This window comes from Chamaea fasciata, unplaced genomic scaffold (genome assembly GCF_029207755.1).
Source record: "Chamaea fasciata isolate MVZ Bird 193981 ecotype frontalis unplaced genomic scaffold, bChaFas1.0.hap1 SCAF_7, whole genome shotgun sequence".
Classification (NCBI taxonomy): domain Eukaryota; kingdom Metazoa; phylum Chordata; class Aves; order Passeriformes; family Sylviidae; genus Chamaea; species Chamaea fasciata.
The window spans coordinates 58,278,091-58,302,352 of NW_027094092.1; the positions used below are offsets into that span (position 1 = coordinate 58,278,091).

The following is a 24,262-nucleotide window of genomic DNA, read 5'->3' on the forward strand; positions in this document are numbered from 1 at the left end:
AAGGACAGCAGATTCCCAAGGCAAAGAGCAGTGGAGGCACTCTGGCTCGAGGATGGTTCATTTGGTTTGTAGGTCACCAGCTTTGCCTGCAGTTTATAAGCAACTGCAGGGTGTAAAACTGCTGCCTAACAGTGACTCCCAAGGTAGAATCATTTATGGACTGAAGTCATGAGGAACACACAGGGATTGTGTCCATGACCATATTTGTGGTGCAGGAGATGATGTTCACCATAACAGAGGATTTAGAGTGCCTGCCTGAAAGTGTGGATGAATTTATTGTGCCAGAGGACAAGAGTGACAAAAACCATGTGTCCATAGTCTGGATAAATGCATGTCACCATCAGCCAAGCGTGGAAAGTGAACTTTTTGGCAAAGCAATGCAAAACTCGCCTTCAGCAGAAGTTGGGAGGGCAAGAGACTAATAAATATTAGAATGAGGAAAATTCAATTGCATAGACACCTCCCATCAGTTAGTTCAAGATCAGAGGAACACAGGAAATGGTCTGCTGGGTCAGCAGGATGATGCCATCTCCCCCAGCTAATGGTGCTTCAGCAGCTGCAGGAAAAAAACTTGAGAAGGAGCACACTAGCCTGGCCACTGTTAGCAGTCCAGTCACCTCACACTCTTCCTGGCATCCAAAACCATTGGTAGAGCACATCCATCCCTACCTTCTCTTTCCCTCTGAACTTGCAGATACTACATCCATCTCCCTATTTCCAGCAGAAACAAATTCCTTGCTGTGTAAAAAACCACTTTCTGGTATCTCTTTTAAATAGATCCCCCTGGTTTTCATCTGTCTCCCCTCATTGCAGAACTGTGATAATTTTCAAACTCCAAAGCAACTCATAGAACAGTTAAGGTTGGAAAAGACCCCCAAGATCACGTCCAACTCTTAACCCAAGTACCCTCTTTGTTCACCACTAAATCAAGTCCCCAGGTGCCACATTTTTTAAAACTTCCAGGGATGGTGACTCCACCACTTCCCTGGGATGCTTGTCCCAATGCCTGAACATCTTTTCAGTGAAGAATTTTCTCCTAATATCCAATCTAAACCTCCCCTGGTGCAACTTGAGGCCATTTCCTCATGTCCTATTGTTTGTTAATTGGGAGAAGAGACTGACCCCCTCCTCCTCCTCCCCCGGCTCCACCCTGCTTTCAGGGAGTTTTAGAGGGTGATAAAGTCTCCCCTAAGCCTCCTTTGCTCCAGGCTGAGGCTTCCAGGCCCCTCAGCCATTTCTCTCAAGACTTCTGCTCTAGTCCAATCTTTTCTTCCATTCCATTGCCCTTCTCTGGACATGCTCCAGCATCAATTGTTTCTCAACACAGTTCTCCATCTGTAACGTTAAGCTGAGAATGGTTCAGTTTTTTGTATTGGCAGCTCAGTCATATTTATTTTTGTTGGCTACTCCAAAGGTACATACTCTGAAGTTAGCTATTAAAAATGCATTTAGCTGTTTCTGCTTCCTCAAAAATGTCCTTGTTCCCATTTGTAAGAAGAATCACGTGCCTGAGGAAAGCCATGGCCAGCGTGGTGGGTCGCCTGCCAGGTGGCCAGCACTGCTCATCAAAGCCTTTGCTGCCCTTCGTGACAGGATGGGGTGCAGGTCCCTCAGGGATGGCTTTGCTGGCTGCCACCTGAGGAGTGCCTGACCTGCCTCTGAGCCAACAAACGGATTTGGGATTACTGAAGGCACAAGACTGCTGTGGAGAATCTGTTTTCAGTCTTTATCCAGCATGAACCCCAAGCCATGAGAAAAGCAGAAAACTTGTAAGGGTGGAGAGATTCCTGCTGAAGCCCCAGAACCAGGAAAGCTGCAGAGGGCTGGGACCTACAGGCTCTCTGCAATTGGGGGCTGTGCTGTGGAAGGCCAAACCCAGACCTGGGGAATTGAAGCTAATCTCTTGTCCCCAGTTCCTACAGGACTTGGTCAAATGGTTTAAGCACCTCAGCAACTGGGAGTGCCAAGAGTGGTGGCTTTGATCATTCAAAGAGTTCTGGAAGAAATGAGGCAGAGTCCCTGGGAGGACTCAATTTAGTCCAGTCTACCTTACTGAGCGAGATGTGTTAGGCTGAAACACCTCCTCTTCCCACCTCTTCCAGAAATGCAGATGACCCAGCATCTGTGCACTCTATTTATGGGGCTCTCCACTCCTCCTTTCCCTCAGACCCAGCTGTCTGAGCCCTTGCTCCACAGGCACATTGGATTTCTCACGGCAAGCAGGAGGTCCACGGCAGGGGCCCCACGCAGTTGGGACGTCTGGGCACCACGCCAGAGCCTCTCCCTGACCCCGCACACAACCAGACACAGCCTGATTCTTTATTTGCTGACCCACAGCTGGTGGCTGGGCTGAGGGAGCAGAGGATAGACCCAGAAAGCCTGCTGGAAGGCAGACAGCCGAGTGACATGCTCACCCCCTCAGAGTGCGTGGTGCTGATTCCCTCAGTGGGAGCGATGGTATTCCAGAGGGGTGCAGAAACACTGCCCTGCCTGAACCACAAGGAATCCAGCTCAAAGGCTCGTGTTCCTTTATGCTCCTGTACTCTCCTGCACATAAGGAGCATAAGGATACCTAATCCCAAAACTCCCCTCTACCACCTACCCCCACCTTGAAACAGCTCCCAGTGCAATGAAATGTTCCCGCTCCAGACTTCCAAAGACAGCCATAAACGCTGGGGATAATTAAAAAGTGAACGTCATGAAAAATACACTGGCAAGCTGTGAAGCTGGAAAGCCAGGTAGCTTAAAGAAGTGCCAGATATTCAACTGGTCTCCAAGATCAGCAGATGTTTTTCAACCTAATGTTGCAAAAACTTACTTACTCAGATGTGTTTCCTAAATCAGAACCAGAGATGAGAATGTGTGTTGTGTATTGGGACCGTATCAAGTACTTTTCCAGCACTGTTAAGATCTGTTATTAATAAAAAGAAAAAATATAAAAAAAAAGGAGGGGGTTGGATGTCAATAGAAAAAAATGAGGCCTGTTTAAAGGATTCTGGATGCTTACCTAAATCATGTAAGAAAAGGAAAATTCCTTCCCCAAACTCAAAAGACTCGGATGCAATTAAGAGGAAGATACCACCAGCACATTTCCAAGTCTGGTATTAAGCTACTCAACAATAGAACTGCAGAATACAGTGGCTGCAGCTGATACAGTCTTAGTGATATTTAGGTGGTTATTCTATTTTCTTTTTCTACTCAATTATCTGAAAAGAAACCATTCAGCAGCTCACTTTTGAAGACCAGCCTCCCTCACCCGGCACAAGGCAATCTGCTATAGCACTGCAATTAAAAACTCATCATCCCAATGCCACTGGGCGTTGGTTTGTCTTTCCACCAGCAGCTCCTTCACAGCCAGAGAGAGTGCACGGCTGAGGATCCTCTCTGCTGCTCTGCTACACCTTTGAGGAGATTTACAGGGATTTGCACATGTTTTTCTCACTCAAAGAGAGATTAAGTGGCATGATTAAGAGATATTCTAGGAAAGAAACTACCAGCTTCCACAAGACATTCCCTTTGCTTGATACAACACCCATCAGTTATTAATGGGATGGATTAAAGCTGTTGCTTAGCCTTAGTAATGCCATATTTAACAACAAGCATCATTTTTCTTTCCTCTCTGTAGTGGGAGCCTTTGTCCAGCAATTTCTGGATTAATTATTTTAAACCAATATATGATTTTTTTTACATACATATATATATACACATACAGGCTGCCTTTCCATGTATAAAGTAATAGGAGAGTTATGAGCAGATAAGAGGAGTTACAGCTTTTGCTGTTTCATGGAAGGTGGAAGTGCAAGGACTTTCTGGGTCACTAAATCCACAGCCTGGTGATGTACTGCAAAATCCTTACAGACACTGATTTTCCACTCCTAAAAAAAGAAAAAAAAAAAAAGAAAAGAAAGAAAAAAAAAAAAAAGCCAACAAAAACCCCACAGAAATAGGAAAAGAATAATATGAGACATTATAAATAGGGATTTACTACACTGCAGATTAAAAAATAAAATGTGCCTCTTAGGGAAAGTGCTCCCACTGTCTCAGAAGCTGCTCTCTGAGATGTTTAATTCTGAGTGGATCTTTCCTTCCCACATTTGCGAGACAAGGAAACCTGGGGAAAAAAACTCCTCTGCCTTTCAGGTGGGTGACAGCAGGAAGGACACAGAGGAACCACAAAGGAAAGCTCTGCTCAGACCTTGCTATGGAATGCAGAGGCTGCACACATATCCCTGAAATCCACACCTGCCACAGCACCCACTCCAGTTGTTTGTCCACTGCTTTGTGGATGCCAAAGCAGAAGATGAACCTGCAGAAACCTGCCCAAAACCTCCAACCTTCCCACCAGGCACCTCCAAAGCTTTAGCTGTGAATGGAAGCAGTGCTGCCTAAGAAAGGCTCCTTCCTCCTTTGCTGCCAGGCTCCCCTCCAGCCCCATGGGAAGAACCTGAGACAGAGACCAGTGGGTGACCCAATTGTCACCTTCCATGACCCTGCTAGGGCTGTAACAGAGCCAACAGAGGGCACCATGGACAGGCAGCCTGTGCTCTCCTCCACCCAGCCCAGCTCCCAGAGCACACAGCTCTTGGGGATTCACTTACTGGACATACCATGGGGACACCTGTTGTGTCCCACAGATTGATTTGATTACAGAAACCAACCATCTGCCCCCGTGCTGTACCAACCAAAGTCTGCAAGCACCCAGACAGAGGAGCGGGATTAATATCATACTTCCATCTGCTCTGAAATGTGAGCTGCCCATCAGCAACAACCTGAAGATGCCTCTGAGCTCCTAAACCCCACCTTGCCCTTGGAAAAATGCAAGCTATGAGAAGAACAAGAGGAGCCGTGACAAGCCAATTCCCTCAAAGCACAAGTTACATCCACAGCAGAATTTTAAATTTGCCCAGTTTCCTGCATGGCTAAATGCAAGGAACATTAACAGATCACATCAGGAGACGTCTAAGTGGTGACAACACCAATATAAAAGGACTGACTGGGTCTGCACCAATGTAACAAACTTTAAAAAGTATTAAAACAGACTGTTTATTACAGCATATGATGTGTTATATTAATTTACACAATGATATATATATATAAAAACAGCCATTGATGATGTACAGTAAATTGGACATCAATAGGAATATTAAAACTACTGATACTCATGCACGTGACATGCATATGGGTTTTTTTTTTCTTTTTCAAAAGCAGTTTTACACAATATAATGAAGTTACTAAGCCTTGGTCAGCTGCTCCAGCTGCATTTTACTCTGGACACCACCGCCGTCCCCAGTGGGACTCCCAGGAGGTCGGAGCAGAGTGCACTCCAGGGAAGGCGACTTAACCTCGGAGACAGATTGAACAGGAGGAGCCCTTTCCTGCTGGGGGAAGGCTGGGGGAGGACAGGAGTGAGTTTCAAGAAGAGAATCAACAAGAAAAGGAAAAAAAAAACAGACCAGAGTTCCAGAAGAAAAAAGTTCAATGTGTGGCAACAGCAGCAGCAGAAAGGGACAAGCAAAACCATGAAGAACCACCCTCACTCCCTCCCCTTTCTTCCCTAAAAATTTATGACCTTAAGCTGTCGATATCCTGTATAAGACCCAGAACTGGAAAAACTAGGCAAGGAAGATTCATTCCCAGAAACCTTTTAGCCTTTTCTCAAAGCCTTCTAACACCATGCACTGGAGGCTGTTCACCACTGATATGGCAGTGTTGTGTTGTTGAGTTTTTCTGAACAAGTGTAACGGTCTTTTATTTCCACATAAAAGGCACTAGTATCCACCCAAGTTCTGAAGACAAGTGACATAATTTACCTTAAGTTTTAAATATTTGTATTAAAAACAAACAAACAAACAAAAAAATCTGTGGAAATATGTACAAAAAAAAGCACCTTGCTTCCGAAAGCAGAAGCAGATACATTCCACCAAGTCACCTCACTAGACGGTCGTCATGAGCTTCAGGGAGCCTGACCGAAAGCGGAGGATCTTCTTCTTGAGGTTATGGGAGGCTTTGATTTTGACAAAGGCCTTGGCCGCATTTTCATGCAGCTCTGGCGCCGTGACTGTTTGGATGGGGAGCGTCTGCACAAACTGGGACCAAATCAGGCCCCCGCTCTCATCAGAGTCGCTGGTCGTTGTGCTCTCCCCCACAAACTCCACCTCGCTCAGGCTCGACTCGCTGTCTCCAAAGCAGTTCGTGGTGTAGTTGCTCTGCTCATCCTCGCTCGTGTCCACCACAGTGGAGTGGAACAAGGACTCGCACTCGGCCGAGTACTCCGAGTCGCTGGCCACGTAGGCGTAGGGGCTGACGTAGGGCAGGGGCACCTGTGAGTAGACCCCCACGCCCTCCCGCCGGTTCCTCCTCGCCCTCCTCAGGGCCTCCTCGTAGGAGATCTCCGCCGAGGACTTCCAGCGGCGGTAGTCGGCACGCTTGTGTTTGGGCTTGGCCACCACGACCTCCCGGCCGTGCCCGTGGGAGCGGAGGGCGGATCTGTGCAGGCCGGCCTGCCGGCCCGGGAGGCTCGGCTCCATCGGCAGGCCGCTGCCTCTCTTCCCCCGCGACGAGGGCTTTTTCAGTTTCTTATTTGTATCCAATTCCTCAGGAAAGCGGCACTTCTTGCCCACCAGTTTGGCTTTCTCCCGCAAGGCCTGCGAGCTGTTCTCCACCCCGTTGGTAAGGTGGGACCTGTGTTTCAACGCAGAGCTTTTCAAGATCTTGACGTTCCGGGTGCCTTTGTGAAGCTTCATGCTTTGCTGCTGGGCTGGGATGTACTGGGCGTTCACCAGCAGCCCATCATCCAAACTCTGAGAGGAAGAACCCTCGCTTTTGAAATCCAGCGCGGGCCTCTCCTCAACAGCCGGCGACGAGGAGCGAGCCGCCTGCAAGCTGCTCTTCAACAGGATCTTTTTGGGAGGTTGGCTGACCCTGTTCTCTGGCTGCAGCACCACTGGCTTGCCTGGGGTCTCTTTGGGAGACGCAGCAAAGAGCTGGCCATTCTCCTTGGGGACATCCCCGGCTGTGGCCGTGGTGTTGCGGCCCAGATCCGACGGTGCCGGTTTGACGCCCCGTGGCAGGTGCTTGCTCTGGAGTTCCGCTGTTGTGCCGGGTGGGAAAGCTGCTGGCAAAGGGGCCTTCCTACTCTCCAGCTGCTCCCCAGCTGGCTCCCTCGGCCTCTGCTTTAACGGGGAGGGAGCCGTGTGGTCCGGAGCGGGGGCCCCACCAGGAGGCAAACACACCGGCTTGGAGCTCTTCAGGTTCACCACGTTGCCATGGGCCACCATCGCTGCCGGCGGCCGAACGCACATGCTGCCGTGCCTCAAGATCCCTTTGGTGGCATCGGCGTTGAGACTCGTCCGGGGCTTGTTAGTCCTTACTGCGTGAGTCTTTTTCTGAACCAGGCTTAAGATGTAGCTGTCTATCCTCTTGCTGGTGGAAGGGCACGGAGCTGGCCAGGAGCCCGGCGGGGGGAAGGCGTTGGCGGATTGTCCCGAGTCCGTTTCGGATGGGGTGCAAACGTCGCTCATGTCGCAAGCGAGCCTCTCCTCTTCTCGCTGGGGGTTCTCAGTCACGGGGAGAAGGAACATGGGGCTCTGCACAGCCACGGCGTGGAGCGGGCTGGGGTAGCGGTAGATGTCGTTCCCGTTTTTAGACACCAGATCACACTGGTACTTGGGATGTACATCTGCAACGACATCGAGGGAATTTGAGTGCGGTGTGGATAAAGAGCGACAGACAGAGCCTGCGGTCTGGTCCTCATGCTGGCCTTCCTTATTATAGTCCATCCAGCCTATGAGATCTGAAAGGCATTTTAGAAGAGTTTAGAGAGCCTGCCAGGGACAGCTGTGCTACGTTTTTAATGTGCTGCCAAGGACGCCGGTCCATCTATGTGCACAATGCAAAGCTTTAACTACAGCAGCAGCAATTTTGCGATCAGGGGTGCTCTTCAAGCAATATAAAAAGCAGCACTATCCTTCTGTGGGTCTCCCTGTCACTGCATCTACGTGGGATTTACCTCACTATGACCACATGGATAAAATAATAAAAATCGCAGCCCTAATGAGAACGTGTACATTGGTTTCAAACCTGTGCCCAGGTTCTTAAGATCTTCCTATCTTCCTTTCAAGCCACCCAGAAGTCTGCAAGGGTCTCTTATATGTTACACAGTCACCTGTCACACTCTCTGCAGGCCTTAGCACATATGAATTTTAAATCCAAAGAGAAACATAAAAAAATACAGATAAGAGAACAATTAATTCTTGTAGCTTATTGACAAGTTTCACTTCCGGATTCTTTCAAGCATGTCTCAGGTCAGGAAAAACATCCAGACCTAGTTTTATTGTTGTTTTTATTATTGCTACTACTATTATTATCATAATATTTATAGCAATGCTCATAGTAATAACAGATGCTCCTTTTGAGTGATAAGAAGTTAATGAATGGGAAACAGGCTCATGTTTTCACACAAGTACAAGGAGTGCAGGTCAATCCAGCTGACATCCTAGCCTTGGCTCTGCAAAGAGAGTTCTGCCAGAGAAACCCAGTGCGTTTCAAGATGCATGAGTCAGATTTAATGGCTAAGGAGCTTACTAGAGAGGTAAGTGACCTTAAGAGCAGGGCTTCCACCCAAGCACCTAAGATTATTATTATTTTTTTAAGCTTAAGTTGCCCTTGTCCTCTTGGGTAGGGGTACAATCTAAATGATCCTCTGCCAGTCCTGTTTTCTGCCCTTGGGCTGGAAACTTCAGCCAGGGTACTCCAATTGGAATGCTTAGTGCTCATCACTTATCTAAGGCTTTTTTCAAAGAGGTCTCATGGGCACTGATGAAACTTGCTGATAGAGATGATGTTCCCCTGAGAGCAGGAGAGGAAGAACAGGGAGGTTAAGAGCATAAGCTTCTTTCAGATCATCTCTCAGTTTTCCTACATTTCCTAAATTTTATGTTGGCTTCAAGGAATGTTGACAAAAAGACATTTTTGAAATTTGTCAGTTCATGAAATTTCATCCCTGAAAGTGAGACTGCATGAATAATGAGGTTTAGGTTTTCATGGTGTATACAGAAAAAAACAGCAATGCAATCAGCTGGAATTCCTTGTGTGGTTGTTTTTTTTTTTTAATGTACCTTACAAGAGGGAGCATTAAATTACCTCAAGCTGCTCACAGGAAAACTTAGAGGACTTGTCAGCATCTCAGAATGATTGTATCCCAGGCTGTATTTTCCCAATTCAGAAACAGAAGAGCATGAATTATTCTGTCCTTGATTCACAACAAATCACTATAAGTTAACCTTAAAGAGCAGAAGGCAAATTGGAAATGCGGTGGTTGGAATCATCCTCCCCAACCCAGAATGAGCTAAAGCTTTTGAAAATATCTGCAGTCAACAACACTCGATCACAACAGTCCTATTGAAGAGTCCGTTCTGGAGAACAGAGGAGGCCTTCCTATGGAACCATCCCACAAATCAAGGCTTGCATCTTCAGACTGGTGTCCAAGGAAAATTCACAGCTCTCTGCCAAAGAGACAAAACGTACCTGGCCTGTTCATGATGTCTATTTGTCTGTAATATATAAATGCAGGACACACCTCACCATGCTCACCCAGGGGTCGAGGACCATCAGAATTGACAAAATGACTGCTAAACACATGTGCCCTGTCCCCCTAAAACCTGTAGCCAGCTCCTTACTCTGTGACCTTAACGCTGACATGGCTAAGAGCTATTGTTAATTATTGCTATTCACTAAAAATGCTTTTCTAAAGAAAGAGAAATCAGCTGACTGATGTGTTTCTGTGTACAGGTACCACTGCCCTCTGCTGGGTAGTGCAGCTGTCAGATCTTCACATGCCATTTTCATGGGTTTAGAGTGACAAATTCATGTGCAAAACTGGACCAGTGCAGGGCAAACATTCCTGCCTCATGACCCATGTACGTGAGAGGCACTGGGATCTTTTCAGAGCATAACATGGCACATGAAAGGAAGAAGGGTTAATCCAACCCAGGTGCTCCTGAGGCAGTATTTCCAAAGCCAAAGCCACCTCCTGGAGTATGATGTATTCGACCTGCTTTTACTATACCTGCAGATTTAGGGCGTCCATCTGAGATATTCAGTGTTGCCTCCAAAGGGCTGCAAAAGCAAGTGCTAGAATGGCAACTGGATAAACACTCACTGAAGACAGAGTTAGATGAATTGGAAAGCGATCCAGAAGCTCCATCACTCAGCTCATAAAACCCTATAAAAATAAGAGTTTGGACTTATATTAGTTATGTCTACACAAAGTTACTATTTGTGTCCCTAGAAAGGCAGTCAAGCTGGTGTTTGAGTTGGCTTACTCTAACACAAGTAGTTATGCGATTTCATTCAGTCACCCCAAAAACAGCCAACAATTTAGAAATATCCTTATTGCCATGAATTTACTTTGTTTAAAAGGAAAGCACTTAAAACAGCAGAACGTATCTTAGCATATGGATTTTTTTTAAACTTTACAAGGGTTGGGGTTCTAACCCTTACAGGGATTTTCAGATTTTAGCAAAAAGGATCCAGGCTGTGTTTGGCAGCCCTCTCATTTAATAGAGTGTTATACTTCCAAGACAGACTCTCCAACCATTACTTAACTATAAAAGTGTTGGGCCCAATGCTATCCATTACTTTCCTCAAAGTTCTTGAGATAAACATAATATTTGTGGATGACAGGAAAGAAGGAAAATGGCAAATAATGTGCAGACACATCAAGTTTAATTTCCTGGTAAACTAGGACTACTTAAGGAAAAATTACACACCACAACCAAAAATTAAATTGTTCATTTAGGAATAAGGAATGCAGAGCATGCCTACAGAATGGGGATGCATCCTGGAAAACAATAATCCTGGAAAGGGCTTAGTCAGCATGGAAAAGAAGCTCAATCAAGCTTAATGATATGGCAAAAAAAAAAAAAAAAAAAAAAAAAAAAAAAAAAAAAAAAAAAAGAAAAAGGTAATGAGATTGTTGGATGTACAAAGAGGCTAATGAAGAGCAGCAGGGAAATGACTTCAGCAGTCTACATGGCCCTGGTAAGAAACATTGGAACAGTGAGCCCAGTCCTTGAATCCAGCATGTTTAAAACAAAGCCAAAAAATTGGAGAGAGGCCATCAGGCTATTTAGAAGCTTGGAAAAATGCCTTAAAATGAATGACTTCAAGAACTTGACCTGTTTAGCCCATCAAATAAAAGCTAGGAATTATAATGTATAGCACCTCCAAGAGGAGGAAGAGCTGGGTATTAGAAAAGACCTTTCTTTAGGGGAGAACAGGATATAAAAATATCAGTGCTGAAACAAGCCAGATTCAGACTAGAAAATAGCAATGGCTTTAACAATTGCAAGTTGGAAGGTTCTCCACTTTTTAGTGTGCTCAGAACAAGTCTAGAGGCCTCTAGGAAAGGCTCCCCATAGTTAAATACCACTTACTGGCTTCAACACAGTTAGAATGAGATGAAATTCAATATATGGGGGTGAAATTGTTTGATTCCATGCTCCTTTCTGGCTGTATGACCACTTTTGATAACTTCCTCCTGATGGTGGTGCTTCTTTTCACTATTTTTCCTTCAGCCTCCTCCCTAATATACAGGACAATTAGAAATTTCTGAACTAATGGGAGGGTGGCCTTGAAAAAACAAATGCCCCAAGCACTAAAAATCTAATTAAGCTTGAAATGCCACTCTGAAAGAAGCAAACAGCAGCCTTTCCAGTGGTCAGTGAACTCTGTTAGTGGGAACTAATTATCAGAGTGTGAACGAGACGTAGACATTTACTGCTGTACAACTGAAAACTCCAGCACTAAAATCTACAGCCAGTTTAATGCCAGGTCCCAAGCGAGGCTGCATTTTGCCCTTACCTGAACTTGGACGACTGTCTGTCTCCAGGTGCTCATCTGTCGTTTTTTCCACGTCCAGGCGGAGATCACTTATTTGCTTATCCAGCTCTTGCAGCTGATTTAATAACCCAGCATCCCTCCTCCTCAAGCAGTTCTGCAAAAGAAGAGGACAAAGAACATCAGCTCCTTCAGTGGGGCAGATGTGAAGGGGTCCCAAGGACCAGCAGACTTCTCCATCTAAGCCTTGTGAAACACCTTGTCAATATTCTTTTATATAAAAAAAACTGAACAAAGCCCTGACATTTTAGATGGATGCTCTGGATAAATACTTAAGTGAAAAATTATTCAGGCACTTCATTCCCAGCCTGTTCCAGCCAGCTCTGCATGAGGAGCATGTTCCACAGTTCAGGAAGACCAACAGGCTGTGCTGACCACAGCTGTGAGAACAAAGCTGGATTGTGTGGCACGGCCAAACCAGACCTGTGCACGTGGAACGGGCAAGGACGGCCGTGCCAGCCTAGCAGGGCACGTTCCCCACCACACTGGTGTTACTCAAAGATCACATCTGCTCACACAATGGCACCAAACAGCTCTGCCAACAAGTGCCTGTGGTGTGGGAACCGCCTTGTTCTGCTGCACATTATGAGCTTGGAGTCCACCTTCCAGAGAGCAAGATTCCCAGGGCTGGGATCACAGCCCTTTTATTAGTTTTGCAGTGCAGCAGGAAGGAAGAGTAATTCTTCCTCTTCTCCCATTATAATTGTACGAAATTGCTGCGAGATGAATTTTAAGGCTATTTATGAAGGTAATTTGATGGCATAAAGTAAGCAACAAGAAATTATTTTGCAAGGCACTCATTAACCCACGGTCAACACAATCAGTTTCCCCCTGTGTATTATAATGTTGCTTATCCCTCAGCTGTTCAGCTTCATACCCTTTAATTGCTCTGGCTTTGGGGAAAGTGGAGGAGGCAGGAGGAAGGTTCACCTGCTTTTGTTTCTTCGAGTGCATCATCTGACTGGCACCCAGGGGTGCTCTGATACATTCATTGCAATGAGTTTTGATGCTCACAGCTGGACTAGTTCTAAACCCATTAAATCCAGGATAATCTTTTCTGTGGAGTGGACCAGTCATAGAATCATAGATTCATAGAATGGTTTGGGTTGGAAGGAACCCTAAAGATCATCTTGTTCCAAGCTCCTTGCCATGGGCAAGGACACCTTCCGCTAGACCAAGTTGCTCAGAGCCCTGTCCAGCCTGGCTTTGGGGCAAAGGGAAAGCAAATGCTAAAAGCACTGGTTGAAGATGTGCTGGCGTTTAAGGCCATCCTTTGGAGAACCAAAGGGGTGATCCCAAGCCTTCTCCCCCATTCCTGCGGGAGCCGGGGCTGGCTGGCAGCCAGGCTGGCGGAGGTGATGGGTTCAAGGGATGACTTCGCTGCGCCACCTACTGCCACCAGCGCCCCCTCCCCCAGTCAGCAGCGCATCTGGTTCCAATCTGCAATGTCAAGTGCACAAATTAAAGTGCTACCACAAATCCCCCAGCTTTTTTTTTTTTTTTTTTTTTTGAGTAATGATTCCGTGGCCCTTCACTACGGCTCTCGGCCGGCAGCCAGCCCCTTCTCAGCAGAAAAAAAAATAATTTATTTTTATCTTTTTAGAAGGGAAGTAACCCTAACCTAACTAAACCAAAAAGATAATGAGGGGAAAAAAAAATTAAAAAGGAGGAAAAAACGAGGGGTGGGGAAAAGAAAAAATCAGGGAAATAAATCACGCAATCCAACTTCTCCCTGGGTGAAAGCAAATGCTGAGCCGCGCACAAAGAGCGCCAGGCACAGCTGTACGCTATTTTCATTGAAAAATGATCTGCCGCTTCATGCCGCCCTCCATCTCTTCCCACACCAGCTCCAAAGCGCGTCCTCCAACAAAAGCATCCCTTCTCCAGGGGCCCGATTCTGCCGGTGCCCGAGCGCCCGCTGCCTCCTCTCGGGGCTGGGAGCCGGGAGCCGGCTCCCAACTTCCATTCATGGCAACGGCGGCGCCTCTCTTGCCATGAATGGAAGCGGGAGCGCCGGCCCGGCTCCGGGACCCGAAGGGAACTCTGCGGCCACCGGCACATCGCCGGCACGACCCGTCCACCTCCGAGCTGTCACCGGCCCGCCGCCTCAGCTGCGCGCCGTGCCGGGTGACAGCGGGGCGGGGGTGCTGCCCGCGGGGGTTCCCAGCTCCATTCTCGCCTCTCCGAGGGCAGGACCCGCGGGTCACACCGACACCGGGGCACCGAGCCGGGCGCGCATCCCCCGGCGCTCCCCGCCCGCATCCCCCGGCGCTCCCCGCCCGCATCCCGCGGCGTTCGCCACTAGCATCCCGCGGCGCCCCCCGCCCCCGCTCACCAGCTGCCTCCGCAGGAGGAGGATGTTCTCCTCCAGGAACTTCTCCTCCAGGCTGCGCGGCGGCGGCCCCTCTCCCGGCGGTTCCCCGCGGCCGCCCTGCGCCCCGGGCCCCGCTCCCGCCGGCCGCCGCAGCAGGAGGCTCTTCACCAGCAGCTCCTGCCGCTGCCGCAGGTACTCCAGCTCGCCCAGCCCGGCCAGCGTGGCCTCCAGCCGCTCCCGGGTGCGCTGCCGCTCCGCCTCCGCTTCGCCCTTCTCCCGCCAGCGCGCATCGGGCTCCCGCGGCGCCCCCGCGGGTCCCCCCGCCGCCTGCCCCGGCCCCGCCGCCGCCGCGGCGCTGGCCGCGGGGCTCGCCTTCATCGCCGGGGAGCGGGCGGCCGCCGCTGCCAGCCCTGCCCGCGGGGGCACCGCGCCGAGCCCCGCGCCGCTGCCGCCGCTGCCGCCGCCGGTCGCGAATGGTCCGCGGGGCGCCCGGCTGCCTCCCCGGCTGCCGCCGCCCCGTGCCCGCCCACCGCCCGCCTCCATCCCTCCTCCATCCCTCCTTCATCCCTCCTTCATCCCTCCTTCCCGCCCGCCTTCCTCCCCGCCCGGCCGCGGCTCCACGCCCGTGGTCGCCCTGCTCCTCATCTTCCTCCTCCTGTCCCCTCCGCGGCGGGGTGCGAGAAGGTGGGGGATGAAGGAGGAAGTGCAAACCGCTGACCTTCCCAAAAACTCCATCCTCTGGAGTGACCTCTGGAGCCCTGCACGGCATAGTCATGGGCCACCACAGAGCGATGACAGAATTGTTATTATTATTATTATTATTATTATTATTATCATTATCATTATCATTATCATTTTCATAGAATCGCAGAACTGTTTGAGTTGGGATATTAAAGACAACCTCGTTCCAAACCCCCACCGTGCCCTGGACAAGGACACCTCCACCAGACCTGGCTGCTCCAAGCCCTGTCCAACCTGGCCTGGAACGCTGCCAGGGATGGAGCATCCACAGCTTCTCTGGGCAACCTGTGCCTCACACCCTCACAGGGAAGAATTTCTCCCTAATTCCTAATCTAAAGCTGCCCTCTATCAGTTTAGAGCCAAACACTGCTTATACAGACCAGCACATCCAAACCAGGAGCAAATATTATGCACCTGGGGGGAAAAAAATAATCCAGGCACGAAGAGATGAGGGTGTAAGGAGAGGGAAAAGTGGAAAGCAGCGGAGAACATGGAAGTCCTTGCATTGGGATGCTGACCATGGCATGGACAGTGGGATCAAAGCACTGCTGAGCTGCTGCTTCAAAGCCTGTGTGAGTAAACCAGTCAAAAACAAGCCACAATGAAGTGAACTTTGCAGCAGCATGCAGACTAATTGCAGCAAAGGATCTGCAATTAGGTTTTCAATGGGCATGTGGTGGAAAGAGGCGGAGAGAGTGGAATGCAGATGCTGAAGGGAAAAAAAAAAAAGAAAATGTTAGTTTCAAAATAGAGCAAAAATTGAGCTGCAGACATGTACTAAGGAGAGAAAATGGAAGAGGAGGAAACAGGCATTGAGGCAGTCCTCCACAACATGGGGCTTGTATGGGAAGATCTGAGCCCACTGTATAGCAGCTCTCATGGATATTATGAGCACGATGAAATGCTCTTTCTCTCTATCCCTCAAAAGATTACCAGTGTTTGTTGTACTGCAAGGTCTCAGATGGAATTTGTCTCCTCACTCCCATGCTGTTTGCAGCACACAACACATAGTGGTGTGCCATACACCTGCTTTACCTGGTGGGTCCTTGTCCTGAGAGCCCACAGCTGGCACAATCCTTACTTCACAGTCTTCTTAAACCACTGTAAAGCGCTTTCAAAAAAGGACATCCTCTTGCAGCTTAACACCAGCCCTCCCAAATCCTGGCCCAGATGTAGGTGAGGGCACATGCTTAGAGGACGGCAGAAGCTAAAGCCAACTCCGGTTCTTTTTGCTGCTTCAGCCCACAGCCGTGGCAGTGCAGGGCATCTGTGGTCATCATTTAGTCTGAATTGGGAGTGACTTTTCCAAAGGTGTCTCCAGATCAACCCAGCTCACCTGAGGTTGCTAAGAAAAACTGTAAATAAAAGGAAGCCACGTGCTGGACCTCTGTCCCTCTACTGCTTTTATGTATCTGGGCCTATAAAAGGCCCCAAAGTAGGTTAAACCCCTGCCCCACAAGATTTAGACCACCTCTACTGACTTAAAAATCCTCTCCATGGCTTTCCCTCTTGCGTGGATCTTGGCTCACAGCATCCCTGAGCATGGTGATGCTGAAACTTGTATTGCAATGCAGAGTTACTTCTCCAAGAGCACCAGAAGCTCTCCAGACACGGAAGCAAAGTCTTCCACATTTTCCTTCACCCTTTGTAGCCAGGTTTTGCATATAGCTCTGCGCCTCGTATGTGTTTGCACACAAAGCTTCATGCAATATTTATGCAAAGCTATTTCAGCTCCTTCTGAGCTGTTGTGCACTGTACAATATAGACATTGCTTCCAAAATAAAATACAGCTGAATATAATCTGTATTTTATTCAAATTCTGTTATTTTATATAATTTTTTTTGCCACTTATCGTCTGGTAGATTTCAGTTCGATTCCTCCCTCCCAAGTCACCTCTTCCACTCTGAGGAGTGCAAGGTGCTGTCTCCAGGACTCTCCACTGACATTTCCGTGTTCATCCTTCACAGTGCATCAGTTCCAGGGAGGAAAAGAAATACAGGAACTGCCAGGACAGTCAACTCCCTACATCACACGGAGAGGAGAATGCAGTGTTAAATGAACCAGACTCACCGTGTGGTTATAGGTTCAGCAAAGAGGAAGGGAAGGAGGATCCGATGAAGAGGAACACAGGTTTTTCCCCGTAGAGGAAGGAATGGGGTGCCTGGGAAGCAGTGGGACTGGGGAGGTTGGGCAGCACAGGAGGAGGAGATGTGCAGCTGAGCAGCCAGCAAGGAATGATGATTTATGTGAATAACAGAAGGAAAACAAGGCATCACCTAAGACAAAACAAGGGAGGCGAGGGCCACAGAGACTATTTGAGAGCTAGAATGCAGTTTAACAGTGTTGGTGTTGGAGACAAGGGAGAAGAGAGCCTGGAAAGGCAGGGAATGAAGGCAGGAGAAAGACCAAAGAGAATGAGCATAAAATACAGGCCTTTTAATTTACTCAGGAAGCCACTCAGGAAACAGCAAAATGAAGGCCCCATAAGCAGCAAGAGGGGACAATAAGGTGAAAAGATGGAGAAAAGTGTAGGTATCACCCTTTAGTAAAATGGGGATTTAAAGCACATGAGGAACAAGAGACTGAGATTGGTTTCTTCCCTCTCAGTTACACCACAGTCGATCATCCCAATGAAAAACCAACCTGAGAGAAGAGAGAGGCCCCAGTCCCCATATCAGCTCTGACTGGCCCAGCAAACCAAACATCTCAAAACTCTTAGCAACGGCTGAATAACAGGAGTCTCACAGGAAAAAAAAGTCGAGTCCAAAATTGTCTTCCATTCATCTCCTGACTTATGGAAACAGATGAAGGACTTGCTCTTACACTCCTTTGGAAAGCTGCTACTCCTTCACTGAAGTATTCAGATTAAATTCTCCACAAATACTCCCAGATTCCCCACTGAATGTGGAAACAGCAAGGAGTGAGGCAGTGAGACGTCTGCAGGTAAGGAGAAGAGCTGGTGATTGAGGAGCTCTGTTGCTAGGATGTTATGAGAGATGCAATTCTGTCTGCTATAGAGGCGGTTATGAAATGGCTCATCTCCTCTGATGATCCTGGCTCCTCTCCTGTGGTTGTATTATTAAGTGGTAGAAATGCTGTTTTCCTTCAGGATTCATAGATGGGGAAATGAAGAGCTGGTCTCTGCCCCACAGAGCTTACAAGACAAGAAAGGTAATATAAAAGGAGCCCAGGGAAAGTGGTGGTTGGCACAGTGAATTCCAAACACACAGGCAACGGGTGAAAGATTCTGACCCCCATCTCCTGGTCATTTCTTTCCCACTGGGAGCAAACCTCTACATCCCAACCCACACATTTGACTTTCACCCTGCTGATCATCAGATTCAATTTAGATTGAATGAGGCCAATTAACACTTGTTGCTTTTCCTAGGTTCATTTCTGACCTGTCACACTAAAATGAGTGTAGGGAATTGGAAAAATTGAGGAACATGACAATTCCCTGTTGGTGAAATGAAAGCAAATGCTTTCCTTGCTCATTGAAACACAGCAGGGTGACACAAACACTTGGGGACTATGCCTAAGACCCACAGCTGTCTGATCCTTTATTTTAATCTATTCTAATGTTAATTGTCCAAGTATTTCTTAATTGCATTGGATAATATAATAGGGCATAAATCTTATCAGCAAATCAGCCTGGCATCAGCCTGTGTTATCGTATTACCATGGTTACATTATTATTACAAGTGAACCTTGTGCTCATTACTAACCACAAACAATTCTAGCAAACAAGCTAAAGTGGAGCAAAATATCCTGGCAGTGTTTCCTTTTTTTTTTTTTTGTCAAACAAAACTAATTTCTCTGGCTGCTAGGTAACGGCAGCATACCTACAATGCATTTTCAACCTTCTGCATTTATTTACGTGCATTTGTACAGCGCTGAAACATTTCCCTGCTGTCAACTAGGCACAGAGGCCAGATTCTTGGAAAGTGGAATTGAATCTTTAACACAAACTCACAGTGTTCAGATGACAAGCACTGCCCCAGCCTGTCAAAACACTGCCACGTTTGTACGGTTGTGACAAAAACTGCTTCATTGGGAACCCCTGGCAGCTTGATTAGGTGCCTCAAGGGCCCAGTTTCCCTTTGCTCTCATCTGCTGTGGCTGTGGTCTCCCATCATAAGACACTTTCCACGGGGTCACTGTGAGGGTCCAGCTCCCCTCACCTGATGCAGGAGAGGAGGACAAGTGATGGATCCAGTGAGGGCAGCACTGCCCTTCCCTGCCCCAGACTGTTCATTTGGGCATTTTCTACTGTTCCTCTGCTGCAGAGCATTGTTCCACCAGCTGTGCTGGGACTGTGGCTGGAAAACAGATCTCTATTCTGGTCTGAGTTTAAAAAACCAAAATAACAACTTCTTTCGGGTTTTTTTGCTGATATTTCAGTGATCCACTTTTAAGGGTGAGCAGTTGTGCTGGCACAACTGAGAAAACAGAGAGGTGCAGGAATGGGGAGACAAGAGCAGGAAACCCTCCAGCAAAAACCTCCATCCAGACGGAATGTGGAAGGAAGGATGGGCTGTTTTCAAAATAAGAAGTCACCCAGGAGGCCATGGAAGAGGATGCAGACGACAGCTGCTCGTGGGGAAGCAACATTAGAGCTTCTCCAGACATTCCTGTCAGACTACAAGCCATGCAATGACATTCATTTCCTTTTCACAGCAGCAGCCCATCTGTTGTGTCAGGAAAAGGGCTGATTTTGGATCACCCACTGCTGCCTCCAACACTGTGGTGCTCCCCAAGGCCATGAACAACCCACTTCATGCAGAACCTGTGGAGGAGTGGAGAGCCCTGAGCCCAGCCAGGTGTCCCTGCTGCTCAGCCATGCCCAGTGCCTGTCAGGTGTCACACTGGCAAGGGTGATGCAAAACTGATTTAAATTCCCTTGATTAGGGAAGATCTGTGAGAAAATTTGATGGAAAGGTGGAAAAGACTCAATGGTGACCTTCTCACTCTCTACAACCACCTGAAAGTAGCCAGGTTGGCCTCTTTTCTCAGGTAACAAATGGCAGGAGCATAGGAAATGACCTCAGGTTGCACCAGGGGGGAGGTTTAGATTGGATATTGGGAAAGATTTACTCGCTGACAGGGTGGTCAGGCATTGGAACAGGGTGCCCAGGGCAGCGTGGAGTGCTGGAAGTGTTCAAAAGGCATCGTGGATGTGGCACTTGGGGACATGGGTTAGTGGTGCTGTGTATATGGTTGGACTCAAAGCATTTACAGATCTTTACCAGCCTTAACCATTCTGTGATTCTATGAAAGCCAGGCAAGATCAGCTCCATTTTAACCTGTTTTCTAAAGATAAGAGAAGGTCTGATAAGGACAGCACAGGGAGGGAGAAAATGGAGTTAAACAAATCAGCGTCACTTATGATGTTCACAGCTGACAAGAACCAGAGCTTAAAGCTACCACCCTCGTTGTTCACCATAAAGAAACTTCACCAGCATTTCAGCAAATCACCTAATTCATCATGCCCTGATGCTAACTGATGGCACTGCATTCCCTCCTCAGGCTCATGGACACTTCAAATAAGTCAGAGCTGGACTATTCCAAGTGACATTTCCTTTCTCACTTTTTTTTTTCCCTTCATCACCAAACAGACGATGTCAGTTGACTTCTGCCCCAGTTGCTTTCAGTTCATTCCTTACAATATCATGTCTGATGTTCTTGTATTTTGACTCCTTTTCTTGTCCTGGACTGGGTTTCATATGTGTGTTTTAAAATGCCTAAATTTGGAGACATCAACTTCTGCTTAGTTTAATGCCTCCTTACACTCATGCTGCCAGTGCTCACTGAGCACATCGGGCTGGGGTCAGCCCTCAGCAGCATGGACTTTGTGGAAGAATTAAACTATTAAACTCTGAACAATCAGCCACTGGGACTTAAACTACAACTTGAGATTTAGACAGCCTGGGAGAAATTCCCAACAGAAGGAACGTTTCCAGGGAAAAAAGGACATAACCTGCAGTACAATTTGCATTCAAACTGCCCATGAGGAAGGCAGAGGTGGCTGCAGTTGTGCTCTTTGGATGGCCTTGGGACCCCTCAGCTGAAGCTGGCATGTGATGGGAGCCTGGAGCTGGGCAAAATACTCGGAGGAAATAACAGGAGTAAGTCTCTTTAGTGTATAACAACAGCAGGTCAAGGAACCATTAAAAAATCCCCAAACCATAAATCATTTTGCTTGAAAAAGTTCCTTTTCCACTGCCCTCAGAACAAACACAGACCTCTTGCTGTTCTTAAGGCACGTGCCTGGAGAAGGGAAGGTGTCACTGGCCCCAGGCTTTGCATCAGTGAGTCCCATAAAGCTGGGAAGTCACAGAGCCCAGGGCACATAAACAGCAGGGTCTGAAAGGGCCCTGGAGGTTCTTGCTGCCAGTCTCTGAGCCTTAACTCAAAATCTGAGCTGAAGAACTTTAGCAGAATTGTAGATTTTAGAATTTTAGGTTTTTAGCAGGTTTCAGCAGAATGACCCACAAGTCAGCTCCATTCTCCTTTGAGAAACCTGTGCAACTCTTTTCCCACCTTCCAGGATGGGAGCAGCTCTGGTCCCTGCAATGGGAACATTTATTCCTGCAGTTCCTTCCCTGTATGTTGTGTCGCTCTGTTGTCATGTTTGCCTGACTCCTTAAAAGTCTTTTCCAACCTACTAAATGATTCTATGGTTCTGTGAAAGGCTGGGTTTGAAGACAGGTGCAAACTGACATGCAGAGGTACCTGAATCTCTGCTGGGTTTCGTTTTGGTTTTTTTTTTTTTTTTTTTTTTTTTAGTATTGAGCCTCTTAATCTTGGCATAAGAGGGAATAACACTTTTTAATCTTCTCTAATGAAAGCTTTTGTACTGGAAGAACGCATTTTCTATCAAGCCAGGCATCTGCAAACCTGCAAGAGGAAAGAATGGCATTTCAATTTCCAGAAATTACTGGCCCAAAAACTTTGATCTGATTCTCACAGCTGAACTGTTCATTCAGGGCACGCTGCATCTTTACATTACCATTTGCTGCAGTGCCACCAGATGTGTTTGTTCGTAGAAAAAAATAGCCTGGAACAGCCCTGGGGATGTTATTCCATTCCAAAATTGCCAATCAAAGCCTCTCTCATGTGGCACTGCTTGTCATGGGACAGCACTGCCAGCCCTGTCCTGGACTGACCCAGGAGCCCTCCAGACCTGGGAGAGGACCTGGGGGAAGGAGGGTCTGGGCTGTCCAGAGAAGGCCACTCCACCCCTGCAATTTCAGCTCCTTCCAAAGGCAGTTTCTGGAAACCTTTTGGGTGCTCCTGCAATAGGCTGGTATTGTTGCCCAGAACTGTTCCCACTTTTTAGATGATTACCTCCCAGTGCTTCTCAGATTCCAACTGTTAGTCTCATACATAATGTATTTCATTTCAAGCCTTTCATCTGTGCATAAGTTTTCCATCTATTTCCATCCTGGTCTCAGATACCCTTTTACCTGTAAAGCAGGAAAAGTTCTATTTTTTCCCACTTATTTTCTGGAGTCTCATTCCTCTCAAACACAGCTCCAGTTTTTTGGGGTTTTGTTGGGTTTTTGTTTGTTTGTTTGTTGTTTTTTGGGTTTTTTTTCTGCCACTGCTTTTTGCCATCCTTTTTTGCCATCCTCTTGCTGAAGATTTTTGGGGACACCTTCTTTCCAGCAGCATCTCTGCTGGCTGCAAAACCCACTGCCTGCAGCTACTCTCCGTTCCCTGCTGTCGGCGAGGGATCAGTTGCATTCCTGGGGTCACTCCCTCAGCCACAGGGAGCCAGCTGAGCTCATGCTCACCCACTCCTTGTAGCCACCCTGACTTCAGGGGCTCTCACAACCAGGGGAGGCTGGTTACAAGCACCAAAAGAGGCCATCAGAAGGCCTGCAGTGTGTCCCTTCAGTTGGGCCAGCACAACAGCATCACATCTCAGAGAATCACAGGGTTGGAAGGCACTTTAAAATCATCTAGTTCCAAACCCTCAGCTGTGGGCAGGGACGCCTTCTACTAGACCAGGTGACACTACAGAGTTGTTTTGATTTTAGTTGTGGGTTGTTGGGGGTTTTTTCAATTTATACATTTTGGTTTATAAATTTAAGCCTTTATCTTCAGGCAGATGCCTTAAAAAAAGGCACAGCTCATACAGCAAGCAGATGTTTGATGAAGGAATCCTACGTGAGTTTCTTGGTCTGAGCTACAGTGGAAGTTAAGCTGAATCCCAACAATCCCTGCTGGGATTGAAGAGGGTCCTGGAGACAAGCAAACCCCTCAGGCAGTACTCCTGGTGTTACCACGCTGCCTTGGGATCACTGATGGAAACTGCAGGACATTCAAACTTCTCCAGGAGTTGTGCCAAGGCCTGTGTTAAATGTCCTTAACCCTCTGTGCTCTCTTCTTAGTCACCTGGTGAGCAGGGAAGAGCCTTGGAGATGGTTTGGATTAGCAATGAGAGCAGATTCAGAGGAACCAGCCTTCAAAGCAGGAATGCAGAGCTCAGCAGTCAAACATCCAGCAGTATCTGGATGCCACTTCTTTTCCAAATCCTTTCAGATGCAGCCCAAGGGTTTAGAATTGGCTTTAAAAGCCCGGAGTGGGGGGGCCTGATTCAACAAAACCAGTTAAGCACTTAATAACATTGAGCACGTGCTCAAGTCTCTTCCTATTCAACAAAGCACTTAAGCACATGTTTTACCCCTCTTAGATGGCCCAGAACCAAAACACTGAGTTCTCAGAATTTCTTTAATTTTGGAGAAGGCACAGGAATTTGAACCTTGATCCATGTCTTCCAAAGGGTCCCTACTTGCAAGCGATTCAGACTCCAGCTCCAGAACTACACACCCAAGTGCTGGCACTTTCATATTTTGGACTGGGGTTTGAATTTTTCAGCTTGTGCCTCACTCAGATCCACGCTTGTGTTCATTAGAGAGGTTGAACTGCAGGCAGAGAGCTGTTGAACCTTGTTTCTATGCAAGGTTTGAGTTGATGATGTTTTCCCCAACTCCACCTCACTGGGATGCAAATCTGAGGCACCACCTCAGTGTTCAGTGGATGCTCAGCCCAGGAGTGTGTAGGATTAGCAAAGCTCCTCCAGTTTGGCTGCTCCTCCAAAAATTTAGAGCCTCTACAGCACAGCTCCCAGAGCTGACTGAAATCCTCAGGTTTGGTTATTACCCAAGTGCCATCCAGCATCTACTTAGTGGCTGCAGGGGGAAAGAGCAAGGGGAGTGAGCCCAGCCCACCAGGGGATGCAGCAGGGCAAAGGGATGACAGCCAAGAGGGAGATTCTCCATCTTCCTCCAAGCTGTTGTCTCA

At 47.7% G+C, this 24,262-nt stretch overlaps 1 protein-coding gene across 4 annotated transcripts; it reads right to left on the reverse strand.

The window, feature by feature from the left end:
* Positions 1-5,018: 5,018 nt before the first annotated feature.
* Positions 5,019-14,623, reverse strand: DACT1 (dishevelled binding antagonist of beta catenin 1). Of its 4 annotated transcripts, none has more exons than XM_066189038.1 (4): positions 14,234-14,623; positions 11,863-11,995; positions 10,160-10,222; positions 5,019-7,678 (listed from the first exon to the last, which is right to left on the reverse strand). In XM_066189038.1, the coding sequence occupies exons 1-4, from the start codon at positions 14,588-14,590 to the stop codon at positions 5,934-5,936; spliced, it is 2,298 nt and encodes a 765-aa protein (XP_066045135.1). In that variant the 5' UTR covers positions 14,591-14,623; the 3' UTR covers positions 5,019-5,933. The 4 variants fall into 4 exon arrangements, with proteins under 4 accessions (XP_066045135.1, XP_066045133.1, XP_066045134.1 ...); XM_066189036.1 differs by having other exon boundaries at positions 5,019-7,792; XM_066189037.1 differs by having other exon boundaries at positions 10,067-10,222.
* Positions 14,624-24,262: the final 9,639 nt, after the last annotated feature.

Coding starts and splice junctions, on each gene's coding strand:
- DACT1 (XM_066189035.1), bottom strand. CDS start 14,590: ATGAAGGCGAGCCCCGCGGCCAGCGCCGCGGCGGCGGCGGGGCCGGGG. Junction 10,223..11,862: donor AGACAGTCGTCCAAGTTCAG/GTAAGGGCAAAA, acceptor TTATTTTTATAG/GGTTTTATGAGCTGAGTGAT. Junction 7,793..10,066: donor TGGACGCCCTAAATCTGCAG/GTATAGTAAAAG, acceptor AATGCCTTTCAG/ATCTCATAGGCTGGATGGAC.